At 38.5% G+C, this 23,013-nt stretch overlaps 1 protein-coding gene across 2 annotated transcripts in view; it reads right to left on the bottom strand.

Moving 5' to 3' along the window:
• Nucleotides 1-1,213: 1,213 nt before the first annotated feature.
• wdr90 (WD repeat domain 90) overlaps nucleotides 1,214-23,013 on the bottom strand; it is a 30,982-nt gene continuing 9,182 nt past the window's right edge. Inside the window, exons 16-43 of one of the 2 annotated variants that reach the window (XM_032574938.1) lie at nucleotides 21,721-21,882; nucleotides 21,508-21,638; nucleotides 20,239-20,355; nucleotides 18,993-19,228; nucleotides 17,629-17,765; nucleotides 17,413-17,543; nucleotides 16,415-16,545; nucleotides 15,428-15,589; nucleotides 14,143-14,271; nucleotides 13,217-13,350; nucleotides 13,105-13,142; nucleotides 12,887-13,000; nucleotides 12,416-12,571; nucleotides 12,234-12,316; nucleotides 11,522-11,624; nucleotides 10,737-10,858; nucleotides 9,588-9,735; nucleotides 9,296-9,486; nucleotides 8,472-8,640; nucleotides 8,273-8,393; nucleotides 7,439-7,622; nucleotides 6,667-6,789; nucleotides 5,060-5,228; nucleotides 4,746-4,876; nucleotides 3,799-3,942; nucleotides 3,196-3,312; nucleotides 3,022-3,106; nucleotides 1,214-1,488 (exon numbers count right to left, since the gene is read on the bottom strand). In XM_032574938.1, the coding sequence (XP_032430829.1) occupies nucleotides 1,331-1,488; nucleotides 3,022-3,106; nucleotides 3,196-3,312; nucleotides 3,799-3,942; nucleotides 4,746-4,876; nucleotides 5,060-5,228; nucleotides 6,667-6,789; nucleotides 7,439-7,622; nucleotides 8,273-8,393; nucleotides 8,472-8,640; nucleotides 9,296-9,486; nucleotides 9,588-9,735; nucleotides 10,737-10,858; nucleotides 11,522-11,624; nucleotides 12,234-12,316; nucleotides 12,416-12,571; nucleotides 12,887-13,000; nucleotides 13,105-13,142; nucleotides 13,217-13,350; nucleotides 14,143-14,271; nucleotides 15,428-15,589; nucleotides 16,415-16,545; nucleotides 17,413-17,543; nucleotides 17,629-17,765; nucleotides 18,993-19,228; nucleotides 20,239-20,355; nucleotides 21,508-21,638; nucleotides 21,721-21,882 (3,826 nt within the window). In that variant the 3' untranslated portion in view covers nucleotides 1,214-1,330. Of the gene's footprint in view, nucleotides 1,489-3,021; nucleotides 3,107-3,195; nucleotides 3,313-3,786; nucleotides 3,943-4,745; nucleotides 4,877-5,059; nucleotides 5,229-6,666; nucleotides 6,790-7,438; nucleotides 7,623-8,272; nucleotides 8,394-8,471; nucleotides 8,641-9,295; nucleotides 9,487-9,587; nucleotides 9,736-10,736; nucleotides 10,859-11,521; nucleotides 11,625-12,233; nucleotides 12,317-12,415; nucleotides 12,572-12,886; nucleotides 13,001-13,104; nucleotides 13,143-13,216; nucleotides 13,351-14,142; nucleotides 14,272-15,427; nucleotides 15,590-16,414; nucleotides 16,546-17,412; nucleotides 17,544-17,628; nucleotides 17,766-18,992; nucleotides 19,229-20,238; nucleotides 20,356-21,507; nucleotides 21,639-21,720; nucleotides 21,883-23,013 lie in introns of both variants that reach the window. The other variant, XM_032574937.1, reaches the window with a different exon arrangement.

The following is a 23,013-nucleotide window of genomic DNA, read 5'->3' on the forward strand; positions in this document are numbered from 1 at the left end:
GTTCCGGTTCACGAAGCGGAGTGAGCAGAACTACGACCCCTGCTGGACAAAGTGGTTACCACAATCCAATATGGCACATAGGGGGAAAATGTGTAACATGATTTCTAACCTGTTTGAGGTGGTAGGCTACCCAAAAAGTTAACTAAAACTGTAGTGATACTGGTAAATAAAGCAAAAAGTAGCCAACTAAGAAATTATTCAAGTAAGACTAAAAACGTATTGGTAAAAAAAAAATCCTCAAGCAGAGTACGAACTGCCTGATCATAATGTGACTTTAATTTTACAATGCCATCAGACTATATTTAACGTGCAAATTCTGTTTTTTAAAAAGAAAACAATACAAATTAATAGCATAATAAAAAGTTTTTAAACACAAGAAACACTTCCAAATAATTTTTTCTATAAAAAAACTTCTGAAATAATGTGATTTTAATGAATAATTAACAGCAAATCTATAAAAACATCAACAAAAGAGCATAAATAGGCATCCAAGTTCAAATTAAAATATATTAATTAGCGTAACAGCTTTATTTAGTATTTTTAAAGTAAACTTTCAGGCTATTCACTAAAGGAACATCATTATTGCATTTTATGCAATAAATTATTTATTTTCATATCTAAAGAAGGATTTAATAGTTCATTTGTACCTTTTAATGTACTTCTAAAGGTATAATAAAAAGACTTAAATGAAAAACCAGCAGAATGCTGCAATTTGTTTATCTGATTAATCTTTGATATAATTGATTAATTGATAACTAAAAATAATTATTAGTTGCAGCCGTAGTTTTTTTTCTCCAATTTTTAGTCATTTTATTTTTGAGTGTCAAAGTTAAAACCCCAGTTTCCAGCAGTTATTTGTCTAAAAATGTGAATTTTCACTATTCTTTCGGTTTCCCACATAAAGGCCCATTTAAATACCTTTAGGTCGATGGTTGTAACGGGATAAAATGTAAAAAATCTGAATATTTTTGCAAGGCTGCGTCTGTAAAAATGGCTGACATGCTGCAGTTACAGCAGTCAGTTTGGGCTCATAATAACAGCTAGCTGTCAGTTTCTAAAGCATGTAACGGATGATTGTGCTTCAGCAGGAACATTCACTCAGTTTTTATCCAAGAATATTTGCTTTAATGTCATGAATTGCGCTGGATTCCACAAAAACCACGATTCTAAGCCAAAGACCCGAACACTGAAACTGAGAAGCCACACAGCAGAATCTCTCCCATAAAAAGGCTTTATTTTTAAAACCGTACACGTAAAAATCTAACTTAGATTCATAAAATGTCTATGGAACAATAAATGGATAAATAAATCTACAGAAGCAGAGGTTCGGTCAGAGACCCGGCACTTCCCAGAGCAGAACTTCGTCGTACGCGACCGAAAAGAGAAGCGACCCGGACGGAGAGAAGCGGCACGTCTGCAGAGCGTCGCTGTGCTGCAGGAAGTCCTGGAACCGTCCGCTGGTCGACTTGATCAGCTTCAGGACTCGCTCTGATGGGAGGACAGGCACCACATGAGGATCTGGTTCACATTGAAAGGCTTTTTGTAGAAGCCCTAGAAAAAATCAGTCATGATACTTCTGGCACTAGGGATGAAACGATAAATCGGTTTCTTTTTTCCTTGCTCTCTGTGTCGGCTTTTCGCTACACACACTCGTTGCCATAACAACTTTATGTTTCAGGATTCAACATCAAAAAACACCAAAATGTTTCCCACACAAAGAACAGAACATTCAGTCCATTACAGTTTCATATTTTCAGGCTTGATGTTTATTTTACTGTTACTAATAAGTGATCATGTGAACACAGCGGTGATTGATCAGCTCATTTAAACACCTGATCTCCTGACGATCGGTCAGAGTTGGTGTTTAGGTCGCCTTTTTAAAAATTATTAAACTGAACCGAAACACAGAATTCCACAGCACATCTACATGTTACAGCTGTCATAGTCAAGCTAGCATAACTGACCTTCTTCCCTCTCCCTCGCTATTCTTTTCTTAATTAAAACATTTTCCTGACCTTGCTATTTAGTTCTCATAGTGTTGACAATTAGTATCAAAGCACTGCATCCTTTTTTCTTTTATGTGTTATGCATACATTTTATATTGACAATTTAACAGCTAAAACCAATGCTAGTTGTCGTTAGCCAGCAGCTTTTTGCCCTCCAGCTGGGAGAGGCGTGACGTCACGCTGCAGCTAGTCTACAGTTATTTTGACAGTAATACAGTGAACCCTCGCTACTTCGCGGTTCACCTTTCTCGGTCTCGCTGCTTCGCGGATTTGCATCGTGCATTGTGTTCTGTATTCTGATTGGCTAAACAGTCTCTCCGCTTCTTCTCTACCTGTGTGTCAACAACGTTGCGGTTTAATATGTACATGTACGTAAAACAGCTTGCCAGATTTAACATAATCGATGGTGGCATGTCGGTTTATAAGAATCTTTTTGCCCAGAAGAAAAAAGAGCGACAGCAGCTACTGATAACTATGTTCTTCTCTCGTAAAAACACACCTGCACCGCGGGCTTTAGAAGAAAAAAACCGCTACAGAGCGGAGTCAGGCTGCAGCGGCTCAGTCAGAAGAGCAGTGAAATACACGAGAGTCACTATTTGTCCTACTGTACTTTGTTTTGTTTTTTTTCATAATCATTTTTTATTTTCTCCCGTTCTAATCCAATAACTCGGGTCGCGGTGGGGCGGCGCTGATCTCCGCAATTCGGGCACGGGAATCCGCTTTCAGTTCATATTAAAATTATTATTTTACAGTACAGTAGTTATTTGTAAAAAAAAAAAAAAGTTTATACAGTACTTTTTATTTGTTAAACAAATGTTTGGGCCTGTAAAAAGGTTTTGTTCTTTGGTTTCAATGTATTATGGAGTATTTTATTGTATAATAATTGTAAAAAAATAAAGGTTACTACTTCGCGGATTTCGCCTATCGCGGGTTCTTTTTGGACCGTAACCTCACGAAAAACGAAGGTTCACTGTAGTCCCAAACTTGAGTCGCCATCTTTGTTACCAGTCCTCACCTTTGCACCCCACAGCTAGCAGGTGACCCCTGGGAGACAGGCTAATGCACGTGGCCCAGTGGGTCAGGGAAATCTTCTTAATGATCTGAGGTGAAGAAAACAAAAGGTTTAACGGTTATTCCTCCCAATCTGGACAGAGGAAAACAACAGGAGACAGGAAGTGGAGTGTAATACTTGTTTTTTAGTCAGGCTGTAGAAGGACAGCTCTTTCTTCAGGCCATAGCCGGTGTAGAGCAGCAGGCTGGGGTCTGCTGGGTAGAAAGCAGCCAGGCTGGGCGGCAAACTCTCCTCCTGACACGTTGAGTGACAGATTGGGATTATTTATACTACAGAATTAAAATAAGAATCAATCCTAAACATGTGAAACTGCCTCCTGTCACTGCTGACGTTCAGTCCAAACAGATAAATACAAAGAATTAAAACCAAACACTGATTTAAAATTTCTACATACATTTACTTTTAAAAACATGGGAAGATCTAAGGAGTAATAATCCTTTCCAAGAAACAGTTTGTCAGATAGTTAGTGGTGGGTATTTATCGTATCATTTATCATTTATTGTTATAAATTTGTATTTATCGTTATGATAAATTTAAATTAAAGACGTTTGAACACAATTAAACTGTCCGAATTGTTGGGAATGTTGGTTTCACCATTTTTTATCACTGCTTGTTCAATAAAGGCGCATCAATAATGTGAAAATATGAATAAAATCAGTTATTTTGTGTTTCCTTGGAAATCAGTGAAAGATAAAGTAAAAATAAAACCAGGAGCCGAACTTCAGAGCTGGGCGGAGCGGGAAACGACAGCCAGTCCAGCAGGTCACACTTCTCCTTGGACCAGTTGGCGGCCCAAACGCTGACCCGTCTGTCGGCGCCGGCAACCAGAAACATCTCATTTCCTTCCAGTCCAAACCTCTTACACTGAGGACGAAGAGAAAAAGAGCCACAAGATTTTAGCTAAAGTCCAAAACTTCATAATAAAAACTAAAAACAGGATCAAATAAACTGTTTTTAAAGTTTAACTCTGCTTGTTAAACCAGTTTTAACTTTAAAATGTCTAAAAAGATGCCAGATATTTACATACAGTTTGATTATTAGATACAGGGCTCGACAATAGATCAATAATATATATTGTGATCGACACGCAACCTATACTAATAGATAATACATCTGATATATTTAATATTTATCAGAATATTTAACATATTTAACATTCAATATAATATTGCAGGTTATTTGCTTCAACTCACTCTCTCACTCTTCGGTTGCCTAGCAACAACGTGCCGGGTAAGCAGCAGTTTCAAGTTCCCCCCAACTTTGGTTACCTAGCAACGACTTTTTGGGTCAGTTACACAGCAGAAGTTTAAAGTTTCGCCACCGTAACTGACTAAAGGAAACAACAACGAGAGAAAACCGAATAAAACAGGAAATATTACAAATCAGTTTGGTAGTTTTTCAGATATTTAAAAACAACAAATTACTCAGTGATTATTGATATTGACTGAAACAAAACGCTTTATGAACTGTTGGTGTTGGATTTAACTTTGGTATAATTTTGATTTATTGCATTTTATTTAAGAAATAAAATAAAATAAACTTTTTTCATCTGGTTACCCGATTAAACGTGAGAATAACTGAAACAAATATTAAAATAAAGGTCAGTTTATGATCCTCCTGGTGTTTTAATCCCTTCATAATGGAGTCAGTCTGGTTTCAGTTCACACCTGTTCGCTGACGCTCTGGATCGAGTTGATCGCTGCCCCTTTGTGATCCCTGATGACTCGAATCGTTGCTCCACTGATCGGGCTGCTGATGGCGACCAGACCCTTACTTCCTGCTGTGAGGATCACATGACCTGAAGGAGAGACAGAACCGTCACAAAGGAATCCGTTCGTTCCCGCAAGCAAGAACGATTCAATACGACCAAAAGTGAATCAGTTTACAGGGCTTCAGAAGGCCCCTGGGCCACGGTTTGGACATCGCTGTGTCGAGGTCGGTGTTGGTCGTGATTAGTGAGCGTGACGCAGCGTTTTCTCACCGCTGGCAGAGTAAGTGATGGCACTAATGGCTTCCTGATGAGGACGCAGCTTCATCTCCATCTCTGTGGAGGCCAGCTGGAAGATCCGGAGCGTCCCGTCGCCGTAGCCGGCGGCGAGCCGCGAGCCGTCGCTGCTGGACGACGGACTCCAGCACAGACAGCGGCAGGCCTGAGCAGCACACAGAGCAAAGGTCAAGGTTCACACAGGGCTGGACGATACACCTGAAAGACTTATCACCGTAAATGCGTTTCATATCAGTCGATATTGATAATTATGATTAGTTTTTTGTTCAAATATTTGAAATACCGCTGGTGTTTATCCACAGGTTTCTCTCCATGTTGTATTTTTATTTCTTTGCAGTTATGAGGCAAAGGGGGGAAAACTTGAAACTGCTGCTCCAGTTACTCAGCAGGTCGTTGCTAGGTAACCAAAGTTTGGGGGAACTTGAAACTGCTTCTTACCCAGCAGGTTGTTGCTAGGCAACCAGAGAGAGAGTGAGTTGATTCCAACCTACTGAAAATCCTAACAGATGTTTTATCTATTGATATTGATCACTTGTTTATCGTGATATTATTATTGATTTATTGTCCAGGCATCGTTTCACATCACTGTGGTTTAATTCTTCCTGTAGGTGAATCACTGACATGTTAGTTAAGTTACAAAAATATATTATTAAGCAGTTAGGCTGATAAATAAAGTGAGATATCGTGAACCAACTAATAAACTTTTTATTCAAAGCAATACCTTAACATTTGGTTTGGTTTGACTTCAACAAGCAAAGTTTACATACAAACAAAATAAATATAAAACAAAAGCAAACAAAACAAAAGAAGAACAGTAGGAAAGTATATTTACAAAATAGGGACATTGTATATAAAAAAATACTGGAAATAATGTATGAAATATTGAACAAAAGTTTTCCTTCTGGAATTCAGAAATTATTTAAGTTAAGAAAATTAAAATATGGATGTGTTTCAGTTATCAGCGTGAAATAACTGATGGAACGATTATCGCAAATTTTGTGCTTTAAAATGTAGCTAATGTTTATACATGTATGTTTAAATATAAATGTGTGTATATAACCCAGATGGACCTGTGCCAGTGAACTGTTTGTATCTGCTCACGTCAGCACTTTGATGGCTGTTTTAAGAAAGCTTATGTATAAATTTATTTGTCGCTTAAACGAGTCTAATAATAGAATTATAATACTGTTGACTAATATCAAATATAGTGCAGTAAAATACTCATCTGTACTCTGGAGACACTGGTATGATTCCCTTCTGAATAGCTAAGAGTCGTTTTTTATTTTTATTGTACTTTTTTTATTTTTTATTTTATTGTTTTTGTTTTCTTTTGTATGTAATCTGGACTCTGAGTCTGTAATAAAAATCTCTATATATATGTACTTGTGTATGTATTCGGTCTGTAGGTAACTTTCATTACTGCAGGCTGCTGAGTCAATGAGCCTAATCCTCTTTTGGTAAACTATTGGTTTACAAAGTGATATTTTGTTTGGTTTTACTTTCTGTACAGTTGTTAATTTACCAGAGTAAAGTGTGACCTGACAGCAGCTGCAGGACATAAAGAGCCGCTGATGTTCTCCCACCTGGTTGATGACCTGGAACTGGACCACCAGCTCGAAGCTGCCGGTCGACCAAACCCTCACGCTGCCGTCCTGGCTGCAGGTGGCGAAGCGGCTCTCATCGCGGCTGAAGACGACGTCATTGACCTGAGCGGCAGAGCAGAGCGTCAACAGGGAGAAGAGTTCACTCCTGGCGGTGTTGGCAGCACGAATCCTGAACTACGACTTCTGACTTTTTGCACATTGTAGTTTTTACATTTGGGTTTCTGCTGCTTATGAAAACAATCCAAGTGCTTAAAAGAAGCAACCATATTTTGATGAAAAGCTAACGGATTTTTGCTGTCTGGAAAAATCCAGCTGAGCCCAGACCCGTTACCTAGCAACACAAGCTGAACTCCAGCATGATTGGTCAGCTGGTTTTCCAGATGTATGCGCTGTACAATGGCTGCTGGAAAAGACAAAGTGTTTTGTTGTTGACTTACCATCCAGAAACTACTTGCTGCATTCTTTTTGGTTGTGCAGGAGACTCTACTAATACTTTTCAAAGATGTGTGGTTGTCTAATCTTTTGGCAGCCATTTTCAGGGGTGAGTGTAAACATTGACTTGGGGGGCGTGGCCAACAGAAGCTTAGTTGGATTTAAAGTGACAGAGGCTCTACAGCAGCTCATTCTGAGTGAAAATCTCATTATGTAAGAATTATTTACATGTGATGAAGATGTTTTGTTTAGGCCATAGACCAATCCTAACCTGCTGAAGCACGGCAGGTCGCCTTTATGAGTTTTCCAGTAGGGTTACCTTTGCCCTGTGTCCGCTGACCAGGCGGATGATGCTGCTGTCTGACCAGTTGATGTACCAGAGCGTTCCCGCTGTGGTGCCAACGATGCCCATGTCCATGGAGTTATCGAAGGCCGCGCTGACCAACTTCCCGTCCAGCACGACCTCCTGCTCCACCACGACCTTCGACCCACTCAGGGTCACACTGACAAGAAAATCTGACGTCATGAATCCGTTTTTCACAGCTTCAAATAACACAATAAGCAGTTCTAGTGAACGGGAAAGTTTGGAGGAAAAACACTGAACAAAGTGTCAAGCATGGTGGGGGCAGCATCATGCTGTGGGGCTGCTTTCTCTTCATATTAATGAAAGTTCCACTAGTTCTAGTTCCACTGGCAGATTACTTCACTTAAAACATGTCTTGTCTAGTGAAATAACCTGCCAGTGGAACTATAGCTGGGTTGCTAGGCAACAAGTTGGGCCTGGCTGTGGTTGCTAGGCAACTGCGCCAATGGAACTAGAACTTTTTCATCAATATTGAAGAATTATTTATTTTGTTCTGTAAAGTTTCTTTTAAGTTAGTTTTGTCTTATTTCAAGTGAACTAAGATCTTTGCAGTAGAAACTAAACAAACTAAAATATTTGGTATTTTAGATTCTAAGTTTTTTGCTTTGTTTTTCTGCCTGAAGCCATCAGGAACGTTTTGAGTTTCTTCTGTAAGGAAATTCTTCTGTAACTATGGAAAAATGGTGCAGATCTAAGAAACTAAATGTAAAAGGATGATTTCCTTTTACATTTAGTTACATCCAGTTTAGATTAAATGCTGGGCAGATGAAAGGAAAAGCGTCTCGTTACTCATTTATGCTGCAGGTCGTCTCAGCAGACTTCATGCCCTGAACCACTTCAATCTGCCATAACTGCAGGCGGCCGGTGGCGCTGCCCGTCAGCAGGCGATTCTCTCGACAAAGCAGAACTCCTGCAAAACAGTTTTCAACTCAACAGGGACAAAATGAAATGAAGAACCCGATATTACATGCTCAGAACCATCTAGTACCGATTTCTCCCTCATCTGCTCTCCAGACCATGAAGCAGCGCTGCTTGTTTACGTCCCACGCACAAACATGTCCGCCGGCGGTGCTGGTTAACAGGAAGGAGTCCATGTGGTAGCAGAGAGCGGTCAGCTCCACGTCGCCCACTTCTGACGGCACCGACACCCTGCAGGCCTACGGAGGCAAACAAAGCAGAGCAACGCTTATTTATTCAGAAAACTGAGAGAAAAGAAAATCAATAAATAAAACTAAAAAAAGAAAATAAAAAAATGGGTAGCCCAAAATAAAAATTAGAAAAGAAAAAAGAAATTATAAAAAAGAAATGAACTGCCCAAAAATTAATAAAAAATTGAGTATCTCAAAAATAAATAACATAAGAAAATAAGGAATAACTAAAAAAAATGTTTATTCCTAAATTGACATCTAAAATAAGAAAACTAAAATTTAAATTAAAGAAATAATAATTAAAAACCGGAAGAAAAACGAAATGAGTATAAAAAATGCAATTAATAACAAGAGTTCAAATGAAAAGGAAATAAGCATATAAAAATAAATAAATAAAATTAAAAATAACTCAAGAAAGGAATATTTACCTGAAATTATAAATATTTAAAAATAACTGAATTCAGAAAGTTAAAAAAAACAATTTACACAAATAATAATGTGGTACAGAATACATAGAAATGGAAAGAATTAAAAAAGATATGGGTAAAATAAATAATAAAAATTAATAAAACTAATAATTTAAAGGGGAAATAAAACAAGAATCCAAACAATAAATCCATAAAATTAAATAAATAATAAAATAAATAAATGTTTCTGCGTTGACCTTGATGTCGGTGTTTGCGCCGCGTGTGTGGATGAGGCAGAAGTGGATCCCTTCGCTCCCCACACAGGCCAACTGCCTGGCTGCTGCGGGGCTGAAGGCCGCGTCATGGATCGGCGCCGACATGCTGACACTGCAGAGCAACTGGACCGACTCCGAACTCCACAGCGCCAGAACCGGATCAAAGAAATCTCCTGTACGCCAAAACAATCATTAATTATTTAGGATATCTGGAGAAAACACATAATTACAGCTAAACTTTGTGAGCAGACACAATCTGATGAGTTTGACAAACCAACAGAGAGGAAGAAGAGGTCGTCTCTGGAGAAGGCAAGACTTTGCACCGCCCCCTTGTGGTGGGAGGCGGTTCCGCGGCAGGCTGCGGTCCGAACGTCCCAGACGGAAACGAGGCTCCTGCTGCTGCCAGCGGCGGATACCAACGTCTGGAAAAAACAAGATGGAGGACAGCACAGCTACGCCAAATGTTCTGGAATTTATCACAATATGCAGCGTAAATATTAAACATTTACGCTCAATTAAATGATATATTTACACAGTTTGGACTGATTTTAACATTCAGCTGTTTTTAATGTATTATTTCATGGTTTTCTTGCTTGTGTTCTGCATCACAATGTCACTGTGAAAAGCAAAAAATAAGCATCAAGCAGGAAGCAAAAAATATTGGCTGATTACATCAGTGTAATTCAGGCTCTGCATGTTGAATGTTTGTTGTTTAAAGCAGGAATTAGATCAAATGTATCCAGTTTAAATATTGTTGAAAAGGAAAAAAATTATGGTTTCTGAATAGATTCCTCACTATCCAGAGTCTAAACTTAAAATAAATCCAAAGATGTTAACAGTAAACATCCATCCGTCCACCAATAAACTGATTAATCAATTTATCAATATGAATATGTAAATTAAAAATTTTACATATTCTGTAGAGTTTTTGTTAAAGTCTTTTTAAGAATATATAAAAACAAATAATTCATATTTCTAAATAAAAAAATAAACATTCCTTTAGTGAATGCTTTGTCATTTGTAAAAATTTCTTATAATAATGATGTATATCATTTTTAATATTCAGCAACTAACTATTATTTTACTAATTGATTTCTGATATTAATAAATTAATTGGACCAAAAAATTGGCACGTTTCAGATTTTCCATTTAATCACTTTAGCTTCTTTCATACAATATTAGAAATACATAAAAATACAAAGAAAACAATTTAACTTTGTTTTAAAATAATAAAACAAGCATTTTATATCATTACTTTTATATCATATGTTGTTTTTTCAGAAATCTGTCTTTTTAACTGAAGTATTCAGTTAACGATTAATCGGTTACAAAATTAGTTGACAATTATTTCAATCGTTTCTGCCCTAAGCATTTTGAAACCCTGAACATTGAGAATCACAGCCTGGATAAAACTCAGAAGCACCTGAGCGTCATTAGAGATGGCCAGGCAGGAGATTTCCTCGCTGTGGCCCTGCAGGTGACTCTGGGTTCCTGTGTGGAGATGCTCCAACACCACCACGCCGCCGCAAGAGTACGCAAATAAACCTGCAGCACCGGAACAGAATCACAGACATTTTCATCTTAAAGGGGCGGTGCCATGTGTTTTCTAGGTAAAGTAACATTTTATAGCACAATCAAGAGTCTATGTTACTTTCAGTTGTTATAAAAACACTACATATAAGAAATGTGACTAAAAATTTATTTTACTTTCTGATTTAACTCCTTGAAATTGGGCCTCTGTCTCTTTAAGAACTCCTGCTCTTTTTGAAGCTCCGCCTCCAGGAAGTCATCCCAACATGGCTCCTCTTTTAACCCTTTAATATTTTTACCAGCATTGCTCTGAGCAGCAGCTCCTATAATGAGTTCAGCAGATGTTTGCTAATTGCTGCTGGCTAGTTTGAAGGAGCTGAGTGGGGGAGGAGGTGTGCCAGGTAGGCGGGGCTAGGTCCTCATAGGTGTTATGTACAACTGAATGGTTGCCATGGAGATTAAAGGAGTTCTCAAACATGCATGAAGGAATCAAAGCAACACTGCAGGTTTGTTTTTGATGAAGAAAAAACATTAAAACATGATGGGAAGATTAAAAAATAGGTCAGATTTACAGAACACTGCCCCTTTAAGTTAAATGAACAATGTAGCCATAATCAGAGTTCATGGTTTCATGAATGAAAGTAAAGTTTGTCAGATGAAGATAAATCCCAAACTGACCTTGATCGGGGCTCCAGCCCATGTTGCCTCGGCCGTTGCCATTGTAGCCAATCACTGCTTTCAGCTTTATGCATTCGTCTTGAGGTCGAGGAACTGAAACGGACTGAATTAGCAACATAACAAGTTAAATCTGTTATTTTTTTAAAGTATTTTACTTTCATTAAAAATATTTTCTTTTAACATGTTTGTTGAAACTGTCACCATGTCGTTACAGTCGTTATCAGAGCCAGGAGGCGGGTCTTAGCGCTGTTAATCACCCCTCAGAGCAGCTTCTCATTCTAAACCGAAAAGGTTTAGAGTCGGTGAGATGACCAAACGCATAGTTAAAACCTTGCTCTCTGCTACGCTGCAGCTAGCATAGCGTGTTATGAATGCTAAGGCAAGTTAGCATAGCCACCGGTGATGGCGTATAAACAGTTTTCCTATAACTGTAAGTTGTTTCTCCGTCATTAGCACATTTGGCAGCGCTTTCCTGAGGTTGATTGACGGCACTAGGCCCCTCCTCTTAGCTCTGATTGGTTGTTTTTGGTCAATGTGTTTCTTCAAACGGCTATAGCAGCTCGGGGAGCCGGGGGAGGAGGTCGATCTTTTCACAGATTATCTGTCTCATATTAAACTGTAACAACATGGTGACAGTTTTAACAAATATGTAAAAAACTTTTCTTTTTTTAATAAAAGTTACAAACTGCAGCTGATTCTGAATACAAACTACCTGATCCAGAGACGAGGCTTTCAAACGGGGAATGAAGTGCTTATAGCAGTCTGGATGGTCCGGTTTGTTCTGACCCAACTCCACTGAAAACAAACGTTTACAACAAAAAGTTTAAATTTAACATAATTAAATACACATGAGGTCAGTTCCCTGGTACAGATAAAAAGGACTGGAGGACTTACTGGTTTCCAGTTTGTCTGTTTCCCCGGGAGAAGCGCTGTCCAAATCGGTGACTTTGAGAAAGGAGACGACAGGTCTGTGGTCGGGGCTCTGACTGGAACCAGTGGGTTGGACTGGTTTTGCTGGGTCGTCGTCACAAACCGACAGGCGACTCAAACCTGAGATAACATGCCCAGAACTAATGTTTACGACCAGTATGTAAGGATTAGCACAGCTAATCTTTTAGTCCACTTATGGTGTGTATCAACACAGTTGAATTTAGCACATTAGCATTAGCTCCTGCTAAATACCATGTTGGCATAGCGCTTTAGCATTAGAGGAACTAATGTTGGTGATTAGTGTTTACTTTTAGTGCAGCTAACCGTTTAGTTAGCAGCCCCCACCACTACTACCTGTAAATGAACATGATTTATCGCGTGTTTAAAACAGTTTAGAGCCAGTTTTGACCAAACGGATAATTAAAACCAACATGCCTCCCTGAATCTCTGGGTCCATGGTGCTAACGTCCAGCTGGTGCTGTGAGGAGGGGAGCGGCGCCGCCTGCCGAGGCATCCCATTGGACAGCTGTGCTGCATTCACTTTACCGTCTGGAATAACAGAGGGAAGAAATTAACCCCATAATGGATCCTTTCCAAAATTAAGATCTGCTAATTTAAGCCTGACCTACTTTAGCGCTGAGCTAAAGCCGTACCTGGTGGCAGAGAAATGTAGCTAGCTTTAAACGGGGATCTGTAGGAACAGAAGGAGTTGGTTCTTCAGTACTGAAGCTGAATCTGTAGCAGACGAACGGAGTGACGTCTTACCTGCTGCCAATTAAACATTCATCAGGCTCTGCCAGGAAGTCCCAGAGGAATATGGCGTCTCCCACGGAGACGACGCCAAGCTGGTCAGGGGTGAAGCTGACCTGGCGGATCGGCTGACTGTGGCCGATGTACATCTGGTACCAACAGGCATGTTTAATAAACATTCAATCAATATTCATCAACTGCAGATGAAATGATGGTTTTCTCACAAATTACATTCAAATTCATAACATAAAAAAGTAACATTTAAAAAAAATAGATATTTAATAAGCAAACTGATCATTATTTGTTCTGATTGTTGTTTTAATGTAATTAATTGTTTTTAAAAGCATGAAAAGGTCATAAAACTGAAACAATTTATCTTGATTAATCAATTACTGAAATAATTAGATCGTTCTCTGGAATATTCACAGTAAGACCAAAAATTAATCTAAAACTGAATAAAAAAACATATACATTTTGCATTTAAGATAAATTAAATTTTTTTGTAAATTTACCAGGTTCTGTAAAATAAAAACTCCTATTGATTATTAATTAATCCTATTAATTGGTGAATAAAATAAATAAATAACCAGATGATAGTCACACTGAAACATTTACATGTTGATGTTAGAAATATTTTTAGCTGCAGATGCATCTTTTGATACAAATGATCAAACATTTAAGAAAGGAAAGCTGGTTTTGAATTTTAGGGAATAAAATGTTTATTTTCTAATATAAAAATATATATTATTTGTTTATTTACATTTTTAAATGTACTTCTAATATTTTGGAAAATAAGATTAAGTGGTTAAATTAAAAATCTGCAGAAAGTATCCATGTTTTATCCGATTAATCGTCAGAACTATTGATTAATCAAATAATAGAGAATAATCAACAACCTAAACCACTGATTGCAGCCCTAAAACTATCGAATCCGAAGCTACCTGTGGGTTAACTTGGTTTGTCCTCTTGTAGTCCCACACTTTCACAGTGTTGTGTCCAGACGTGAGGAGGAAGCGCCTGTCTTCACTCACAGCCAGAGAGGAACAGGGACGCTTATGGACGTTGGACACCTGCAGAGACGGAAACGTGGCTGAGAAGCAAAAACTCCCGTTTGAAGTGAAAAGGGGATCAAACAACTGCAAAAACACAAAATATTACCAAGTATTTTGATCTAGTTTATGACACTTAAAATAAGACAAAACTAACTTACAGGGAACTTTTATAAGCATACGAGCGTGCTGCAAGTCAATAATTCCTTAATATTGATGGAAAAGTTCTAGTTCCATTTATAACAAGACATTTTTCCCATGTTAGAAGTGAAATAATCTGAGTGAAACTCACACTGGGGAATTTTTTTATTTTTTATTTTTTTCTCTCCGAAGAGTTTTTGCGGCGCTAGCGGCTCGTATTTTTTCCACAGTAGGCAGACAGGAAGGAGGGTGAGGAGAGGGGGGAAGACATGCGGCAAAGGTCGTCGGGACCGGGAGTCGAACCCGCGACGTCCGCGTCGAGGACTAAGGCCTCCAAATGTGGGGCGTGCTAACCCCCTGCTCCACCACAGCACGCCCCACACTGGGGAATTTTTAACTTAAAAAAGCTCCTATGTCTTGCTAAAAAGTTACTTGCAAGTTTGTTTTGTTCTCAGCAAAACTAGACAAAATATTTGATAAGATTTAGTGTTTTTGCAGTGATACTGCCACAAAATTACTGATGGATTTAAAAATACGTCCCAAAAGCTTAATAAACAAACACACTGCAAAAACATAAAATCTTACCAAGTAGTTTTGGTCCATTTTCTAGTGCAAATACTTCAAATAAGACAAAACTAAATATAAATAAGAAAAAGCAATCATAGGAGCTTGTTTTAAGTCAATAATTTCCTAATACTGATGAAAAAGTTCTAATTCAACTGGCAGATTATTTGACTTATAATATGGGAAAATGTCATCAGTGAAATAATCTGCCAGTGGAAGTAGTAGCTTTTTTTTTAAAGTTATTTGCTAGTTTTGTTTTATTTCAAGCATTCTCAGATACTTGCATCAGAAAGTGGGCCAAAAATACCTGGTAAGATTTTGTGTTTTGCAGTGTTTTAGGCGTTTCCTTCCTCAGAACTTGTTGTAAGTTTAGGTTTGAGTCACAGAAACAAAATGGCAGCAACAGGTTGAGTTATATGATGCCTTACCAGAAACGTCACTAACCATTAACACGGTAAATAACGGCGGTTACCTGTCTGAGCAGACGGCCCGTCTTGGTGCTGATCCACAGAATTTTGTTAGCAGACGTAGCGACGAGTAAATGTTCAGCTGAGGCCGGAGAGAAGCGGACCTTCAGAGCTGAATCCAACTCAGGGCTTTCCACGTCCAAAACGCTGACGTCGACATGCAGCAGCTGCAGAAAGCAACACGTTCAGGCTCAAGGGCGTCAAACTCTTTTTACTTTGGGAAATATCGAGATTATGGGTATCAAGATTCTTAAAGGGCCGGCTGCAGTGGAACGCACAAACCCAAAAACAAACCGTTAAAACTTTAAGAAACAGCCGCCTCTGCACTCAGTGAGTACAGTTAACATAATACTGACATCATTTCACACTGATGTAATTTGGCAGAACACATATATAGATTACAGAAGAACACTGGGAAAAAAATAATTCTGGTTTTTAATCTACTGAGATTCTCTTTTTCCTGGAATATTGATTTATTTTCCCCCAGAATTTAGACTTTTTTTCTAAGAATTTCGATTTTTTTTTCTCAAATTCTGCCTTTTTTTAAACAAGAATTGACTTTTTATATTAGAATTCAGATTTTTTTCACCAGAATTCTGGCTTTTTTCCTAATAATTGTGACTTTTTGTCAGAATTCTAAATTTTTTCTCAGAATTTTGAATTTTTTCCCTCAGAATTCTGCCTTTTTTAAAGTTGGTGTGGAGGAAAACAAAGTTTGGAAAAGATGGTCTCTTTATTTTGCATCTGACATCTTTGTAAGTAGATTTTGATATAAAATTTGCAGTTTTGTTCTAATTTAATATATTCATTCTTGAATTGTGGTTGGTGGGGCCACAAAAATCAGTACATGAGCCACAAATGGCCCCCGGACTGCATTTTGAACCCCTTAGCACTAGAGGGACACTGGGATACAATTTAAATAAGGTAATTACTCATTTTATTTTAATTAAGGTGTTAGTTTAGCAGTGAAAGGGGGTTAAAGGTCAGATTACCTCGTCCAGAGAGCGAGCGTCAGCGACAGTGACGATGTGCGGCGTCGGACCAACAAACGCCAGCCGGCTGCTGTCGCCGCTGACCGCCAGAGCGTCTGGAGCGCGCTCAGTGCCGCGGGCCACAACGCTGCCTGCCAACAGGAAGTTTTCTCATTTAAAAAATGGATTTAATTATTTGTTCATTTCTTGTGTATTTCTAAGATTGTATAAAAAAACCCTGTGGTTAAATGAAAAACCTGCAGGATGTTTGTATCTGATTAATCAACAAAAATTATGCATTACTAATATAATCATTAGTCGCAGCCTTTTTTTGACAATAAAGCCAAATTTTGGAAGAAATGTATAGAGTGGTGAATACTTTTAACAGGCACTGTAGGATCATTCGTTGTAGTATTTGTATGACTAAAGAGACGTAAGCTTCATGTTGGGTTAGTCTTTACGAATGTTTGACTGCTGTTATTTCCAGTTATTATTCTGTAAATAATGACACTTTTAAAACAAAGTTGCATTAAAATCCATTATTGTTTTGTTTTTTTTTGTACCCCTCCAGGGGGTCTTTTGTGGGCTCTAGTGTCCCTTTTACGGAAGTAGGCTGACAGGAAACAGGGAAGGAGAGGGGGGAAGACATGCGGCAAATGTCGTCGGGTCCGGGAGTCGAACTCGCGACGGCCGCGTAGAGGACTCAAGGCCTCCAAATATGGGTCGCGCTAACCGCTACGCCACCACGGCGCGCCCCATTAAAATCCATTATTTACAGAATGACACATCATGAGAACAGTCATAAACATTAATGAAAACTCCTTCATGTTTATATCAGCTGTTCTGTCAGTCTTATGTTCATTTATGTTCAAATAAAGCGTTACTGAAATAAAATCCTCCTCATTCGTCATCATGTGATATTTAAAAGCATTCCTGAGTTTGTGATTTGAATCATTATGCAGCTGTGTGTCTGCAGGAAGTGACGTAATGAAGTAATCCAGGAGCGTTGGCATGCATACATGCCACTCTGATCACGCTGTGATCCTCCTCTGAGGCGTCATGAAGCACCAGAGAGCCCTCAGAGTCGGCGCTGTACATCAAGTCTCCGTCTGAGGAGAAGGCCAGACCGATCACCTCCCCTCTGTGCTGCCTGGGAGGAAAACAGAACCGTAACAGAACCTTGACGCCATCTGTCTGAGCCAGCTGCTCTCAGCAGACGTGGGAAAGCTGCGTACTTATGCTCAGCCAACAGCCTGGCGCTGGAAATGTCAAACACTCTGACGGTTCCGGAGCAGAAGCCGCAGGAGAAGGTCGGCTCGTGTGGATGAAACGCCACGGAGCACGGCTTGTCCATCGACACGAAATCATACAACTGCAGGACGAAAAACACACAAAACCCAGCTGATGTAGAGGAGGGAGGTGACCTGTCTGCTTCCTTGAAAGGTTAGGATAGATCTATGGCCTATACAAAACATGTTCACTACATTTTGTACACAAAATCATCTTAGATGCCAATTTTGAACTGTTTTAGGGCTTCTGTCACTTTAAATCCAAATAAGCTGCTGCTGCTGGCCACGTCCCCAACTCAACATTTACACTCACACGATAAAATGGCTGCAAACAGACGCACAATTATAGAACCGTTTGTCTTTGAAAAGCAGAAGTGGAGCCTCCTGCACAACCAACAAGAATGCAGCAAGCGGTTTCTGGATGGTAAGTCAACAGCAAAACACTTTGTCTTTTCTAGCAGCCATTGTACCGTACGATGGAGGATAAGGGCCACAATAAGAAAATAAAAATATATTATTATAAGGACAGTCATGATATTTTGAGAATAAAGTTAAAATACTTTAACTTTATTCTTGTAATATTATAAATTCTGAATATATTATTCTCGTTTTATTTCTAGTTTATTCTCATACGACTTCTCATAATGTCATTTATGTATTTATTTAAGTATGATCCCTACACTGTAATAGTACAGCACACAGAGTAGTAAAATCAGCTGCAACAAATGTGCTGGAACTCAGTTTGGGTTGCTAGGTAACGGGCGGTACTCTGCTGCAGTTGCTCGGTAACGGGTGGTACTCTGCTGCAGTTGCTAGGTAACCCAAACGGTGCAATACCCGTTGACAACAATTGGGAGGTTTTTGAAATGGCTCACTTTCCAGAGACTAATAAACATTAAATTATTGCTAAAAAACAGCAATAATAAAAAATCAATTTCATATCAGTTTGAAAGGCTAATAAATAGATTAATATACACAAAGGGTGTTATATCTCTAATTTCAGTATGTTTTAGTTAGTTTTATAAAAGCACAATAAAGTTCCAGCTGTAGTTTTCCCCTTTAATTACCATTTTTATTAAATTTATTTAATAATAAATCCAGTTTTCATTATTTCATTAGTTTTAGTTAATTATAATAACTTAGATCTGTGGTAGTCAAAGTTTTCATAGTGTCTATTTCCATTTATTGGAATCACTTTAAGAAAACACAACGTTGAACAGACGTATGGAGATCGGTGTGTTTAATGGAGTTTCCTGATACTTCCATGACTGTAAATTGAAAACAAAACTTTAAACCGGAGGCTGCCTGACCTGCTGTAAGGAATCGGTGTTCCACACGCGCACCGTTCCGTCGGCCGAGGCGGTTGTCAGGTGGCGGCGGATGCCGTCCACGCTGAAGCCCAGCACGTCGCCTGTGTGCGACCTCATCAGAGTGTTGTAGCCGCGGCTGCTCACGTCCAGGTAGCCCAGGTTTCCGGTGGAGGTGGCCGATAGAACCTGCAGGCTGTCGAACGACACCGACACCACGGTCACCGGGCCTTCGTGTTCTGGAAGACGCAAGGATTGGACTGAAACGCTTCACGTTCAGAAAACATAAACAGAGAAACTTTTATCATCAGTTTTAGTTTATCCAAGTTTACAGGGAGATTCTCCTGTCATTTCCATTAAAAATCAACAATAATCTAAAACTAGTCCTAGACATCTGTCGTCATGACATAATTTAAACTGTCAGATCCAGCTACTTTTAATGATTTCATAATAAATTTCATTTTAAATCTAATCTAAAGTTTTTGAGGTTGATTCTATGAAATGCACCTGTGTTTTTGTAGATTTCACTGTGTTTGTCTGTGCTGCAGTCAAGAATCTCCTGAAAAACAAGTTTTTAATCTCAAAGGGTTTTTAACCTGATAAAATAAAGGCTAGAAAATAGACAAATGGGAGATTTATGCATATGTATTTCATTGACTATTTATTTATTTAATTTTGCCACCTCTGGCTCTCCATACATGATAATTTCTTTCACCGATATATTGAATCAAAAATTGATTTTGAATCAAATCCTGAGATAGTAAAATATTCCCACCAATAATGATAAGAGTCACCTGAACTATGGATGCCCCGATATGAAAATTTGGGCCGATATCCGATATCAATATTGTACGATAACCAATATTTACCGATATTATATTTATTTATCTACTATTTTGACACCTTTGGAAAAATGACCAGAAACTGACAGCAACAAGATGGAAATAAATATCAGTCGTCATTATCGGCCCAGTTTAATTCATCGGGCCGATACCAATATGTCAAAAAATGACTAATATCAGCCGATATCGATGTTGGTGCCGATATATTGTGAATCCCTAACCTGAACCGTCTTAATGTCTGAAACCGGGTCGACCTTTTCAACTGAACTTATCATGAAGATGTAATGAGAAAATGTCAATCGCAGCATGCTTGGCCTCAGGATGTAATGACGGCCTGTAGAGTTGGACCGGTGGGCAACGGTTAGCTCACTGCAGGTAGAACCATTCCCGCCCCCCGCTGTGCCTACCCGCCTCCAAAATGACAGCAGAGAAATCGAGGGTCCAGAGCCGCAGGAATCCGTCCACGGTGCCGGTGGCGCAGAACGACGAAGACACGCTGATGCTGTTGATGGGAATCCCTGGACCTGAGATACAAACAGACACTGAGCTGCACAGTTCACACCGAAATCTGTTAAACCAATCAGGTCAGAGAGACATATTCGGTAACCATGGCAACGTCAGACTCTTGGAGAGAAGCTGATAAAAACCATTTGAGCGTTTTAATTTGAGCAGGAAGCGTTTCGGCTGCAGGTCAGACATCAATGACCAGAAACCTTCATCAAGACGACGTTGTACGGAGCTCTGGTAGTGCCAAAAAATTTGCATGTTTTGGTGTCTTTCTAAAAAAAAAAAAAGGCTTTCCAGTAAAATGTGCCTACAAATGTTGTGACTTTTTTCTTTTTTCTAATTGTTTTATTATAATTGGACAGAAAATAAATAAATGTTGGTATTTAAAAAACATATCAAAAACAAGAATCCACCAAAGATTTTTCAGTTAAGCTCTAAAAATGTTGTATAATTTTAAAGTTTTCAAAAACAGAATTGGTTGTTTGGTCGATTTCCAGGAAATAAACTTCAACTGGAGTTGAATGTAAACATTTCTTATGGGTTTTATTATAACTGCATAAAACACAAATATTGATATTTAAAAATAAATATCCAAAACATAAAAATAAGTTCAGTATGTAAAAGCACAGAAAATCCAGAGTTTTATAGATTTTGTCTACGTTTTTTTTTTACTAAAACTTCTGTAAATTTGCTTTAGTTTACTTCAGCTGCATCAATTTTTTCACATGCATTGTGGATCTATGGTTTCCAAAAGTTTGTAGTTTTATTTGTTATATTTCTAAAAGATGTATGATGTAAAATGCAAAAGGATTCTGGCGAATATTCCAAATTATTTGAAGTTTAATCCACATTTTCTCTGAAAATGTAGCAGCTTAGTGATACTTAGTTATACAGTGATACTTAGACATAGACAGACTTTATTGTTATTCAATTGTACATCTAAAATTTGCATATTGAGTAAAATTTCATTGCAAGGACCCAATAATAATAAAATAAGAATGTAATAATAAACATATTAAAATAAATATATACAATAAAAAGATTAATGGGATATTTACACCTGTGGTGGATTAGGTATGTATTGAAACAGAGTTTGTAATTTCTGAGAAAAGCTAAATTAGATTAATATATTTGGTTAAACCCAGAAAGCCCTGCGGGGTTTAACCCACCGGTGTTGAAAGTCCATTTCTCTCTGCGTTCTGCATGCTGCTGCTGTGCAGGCATCAGCCGCCTCGCGTTTTTAACCGTTACTCTGCTGTAGTCGATCTCTAAAATATGGCCGCTTCGAGTGCTGGCGAATCTGAGCGAGGAGGAGAAACAACAAAACGCCTTCAGTGGGAAAATGCTCCCGGACTCACATCAACAACAGCGAAGTCACTCACAGCGTTCGATCGTCGACCTGCTGGTCAGAGGCGCCGCCCTCCTGGAACGCCACGTCGGTGAAGTCCAGGGAATGAAACTCGCCCAGGTAGACCGGGCAGGACCGCAGCGACCCGTTCCGGACCCGCCACAGACGGACGTTCTCTCGGCCGCACGACACCATCCTGACGACGAATCAGCTCAGGTTGGCACATTAACGCTGCTCAACACACCCTGAGCAGCGTTTCTGACTCACATGAAGCAAACGTGACACTCAGAAAGCAACTTTACCCTTAATGCTGAGATAACAAACATTTCTTAAGTTACTGCGATAACTTAAGAAACATATTTTAGTTTTTAGACCATTTTCTAGTCAAATGATGCAGGACGCATTCTCAACTATCAATAAACTTTAACTTTTAATGAACATTTAACACTGGAACGGCAAGACACTTAAAATATCCAAAATAAATAAACAAAGCAGAAACAACAAATACAATTTATTATAAAGTCTCTGTAAACACAAGAAATAGAAAAATAAGAAATAATGCAAAAGGAAACTATTGAGTTTGTTTTCATTTATCATGCGATTAATTGATTAATTGATTTACTGCAGCAGGTCTGGCCCTGTCCCAGCTAGAAACTGCTCTTACTGAAAGGGTTTATTCTTTAAATTTAGACTAAAGCATCAAGGTTTTATTTTACTGCATAAGGTTTTTCCTCACTTTATGTCACTATAGCATAAATGGAAAGAACAAAAAAAATAAACATTATTTATAGACACGGTGTAATGTGACGCTCAAGATCCCGCTAGCTAACGAAGACTAGCATTGGTTTTAGCTGTTAGCAACATAATGCGCTAAATCTTAAATGTATGCCTGATATATAAATGAAAAATGGACCCAGTATTTTGCTACTAATTATCAACACTATGACAACTAGATAACAAGGTCAGGAAAAAGTTTTAATTAAGAAAAAGGTAGTAGGGAAGCTATGCTAGCTTGACTATGACGACCGTAACATGTAGATGTGCTGCAGAATTTGTTGTGTTTCGGTTCAGTTAAAAAATAAATAAAAAGGCGACCTACACACCAACTCTGACAGATCATCAATAATCAGGTGTTTAAATTAGCTAATCAATCACTGCTATGTTAGCTTAGCTAGTAGCAGCGGTAGCTAATCTACCACAGCGTTCACTTATTAATAACTAATCTAAACATTAAGCCTGAAAATATAAAACCACAACACATTGAATGTTCTGTTCTTTGTGTGGGAAATGTTTGAGTCTGTTTTGGTGTTAAATCCTGAAACATATT

The sequence above is a fragment of the Xiphophorus hellerii genome, chromosome 10 (genome assembly GCF_003331165.1).
Source record: "Xiphophorus hellerii strain 12219 chromosome 10, Xiphophorus_hellerii-4.1, whole genome shotgun sequence".
In the NCBI taxonomy this organism is placed as follows: Eukaryota; Metazoa; Chordata; class Actinopteri; order Cyprinodontiformes; family Poeciliidae; genus Xiphophorus; species Xiphophorus hellerii.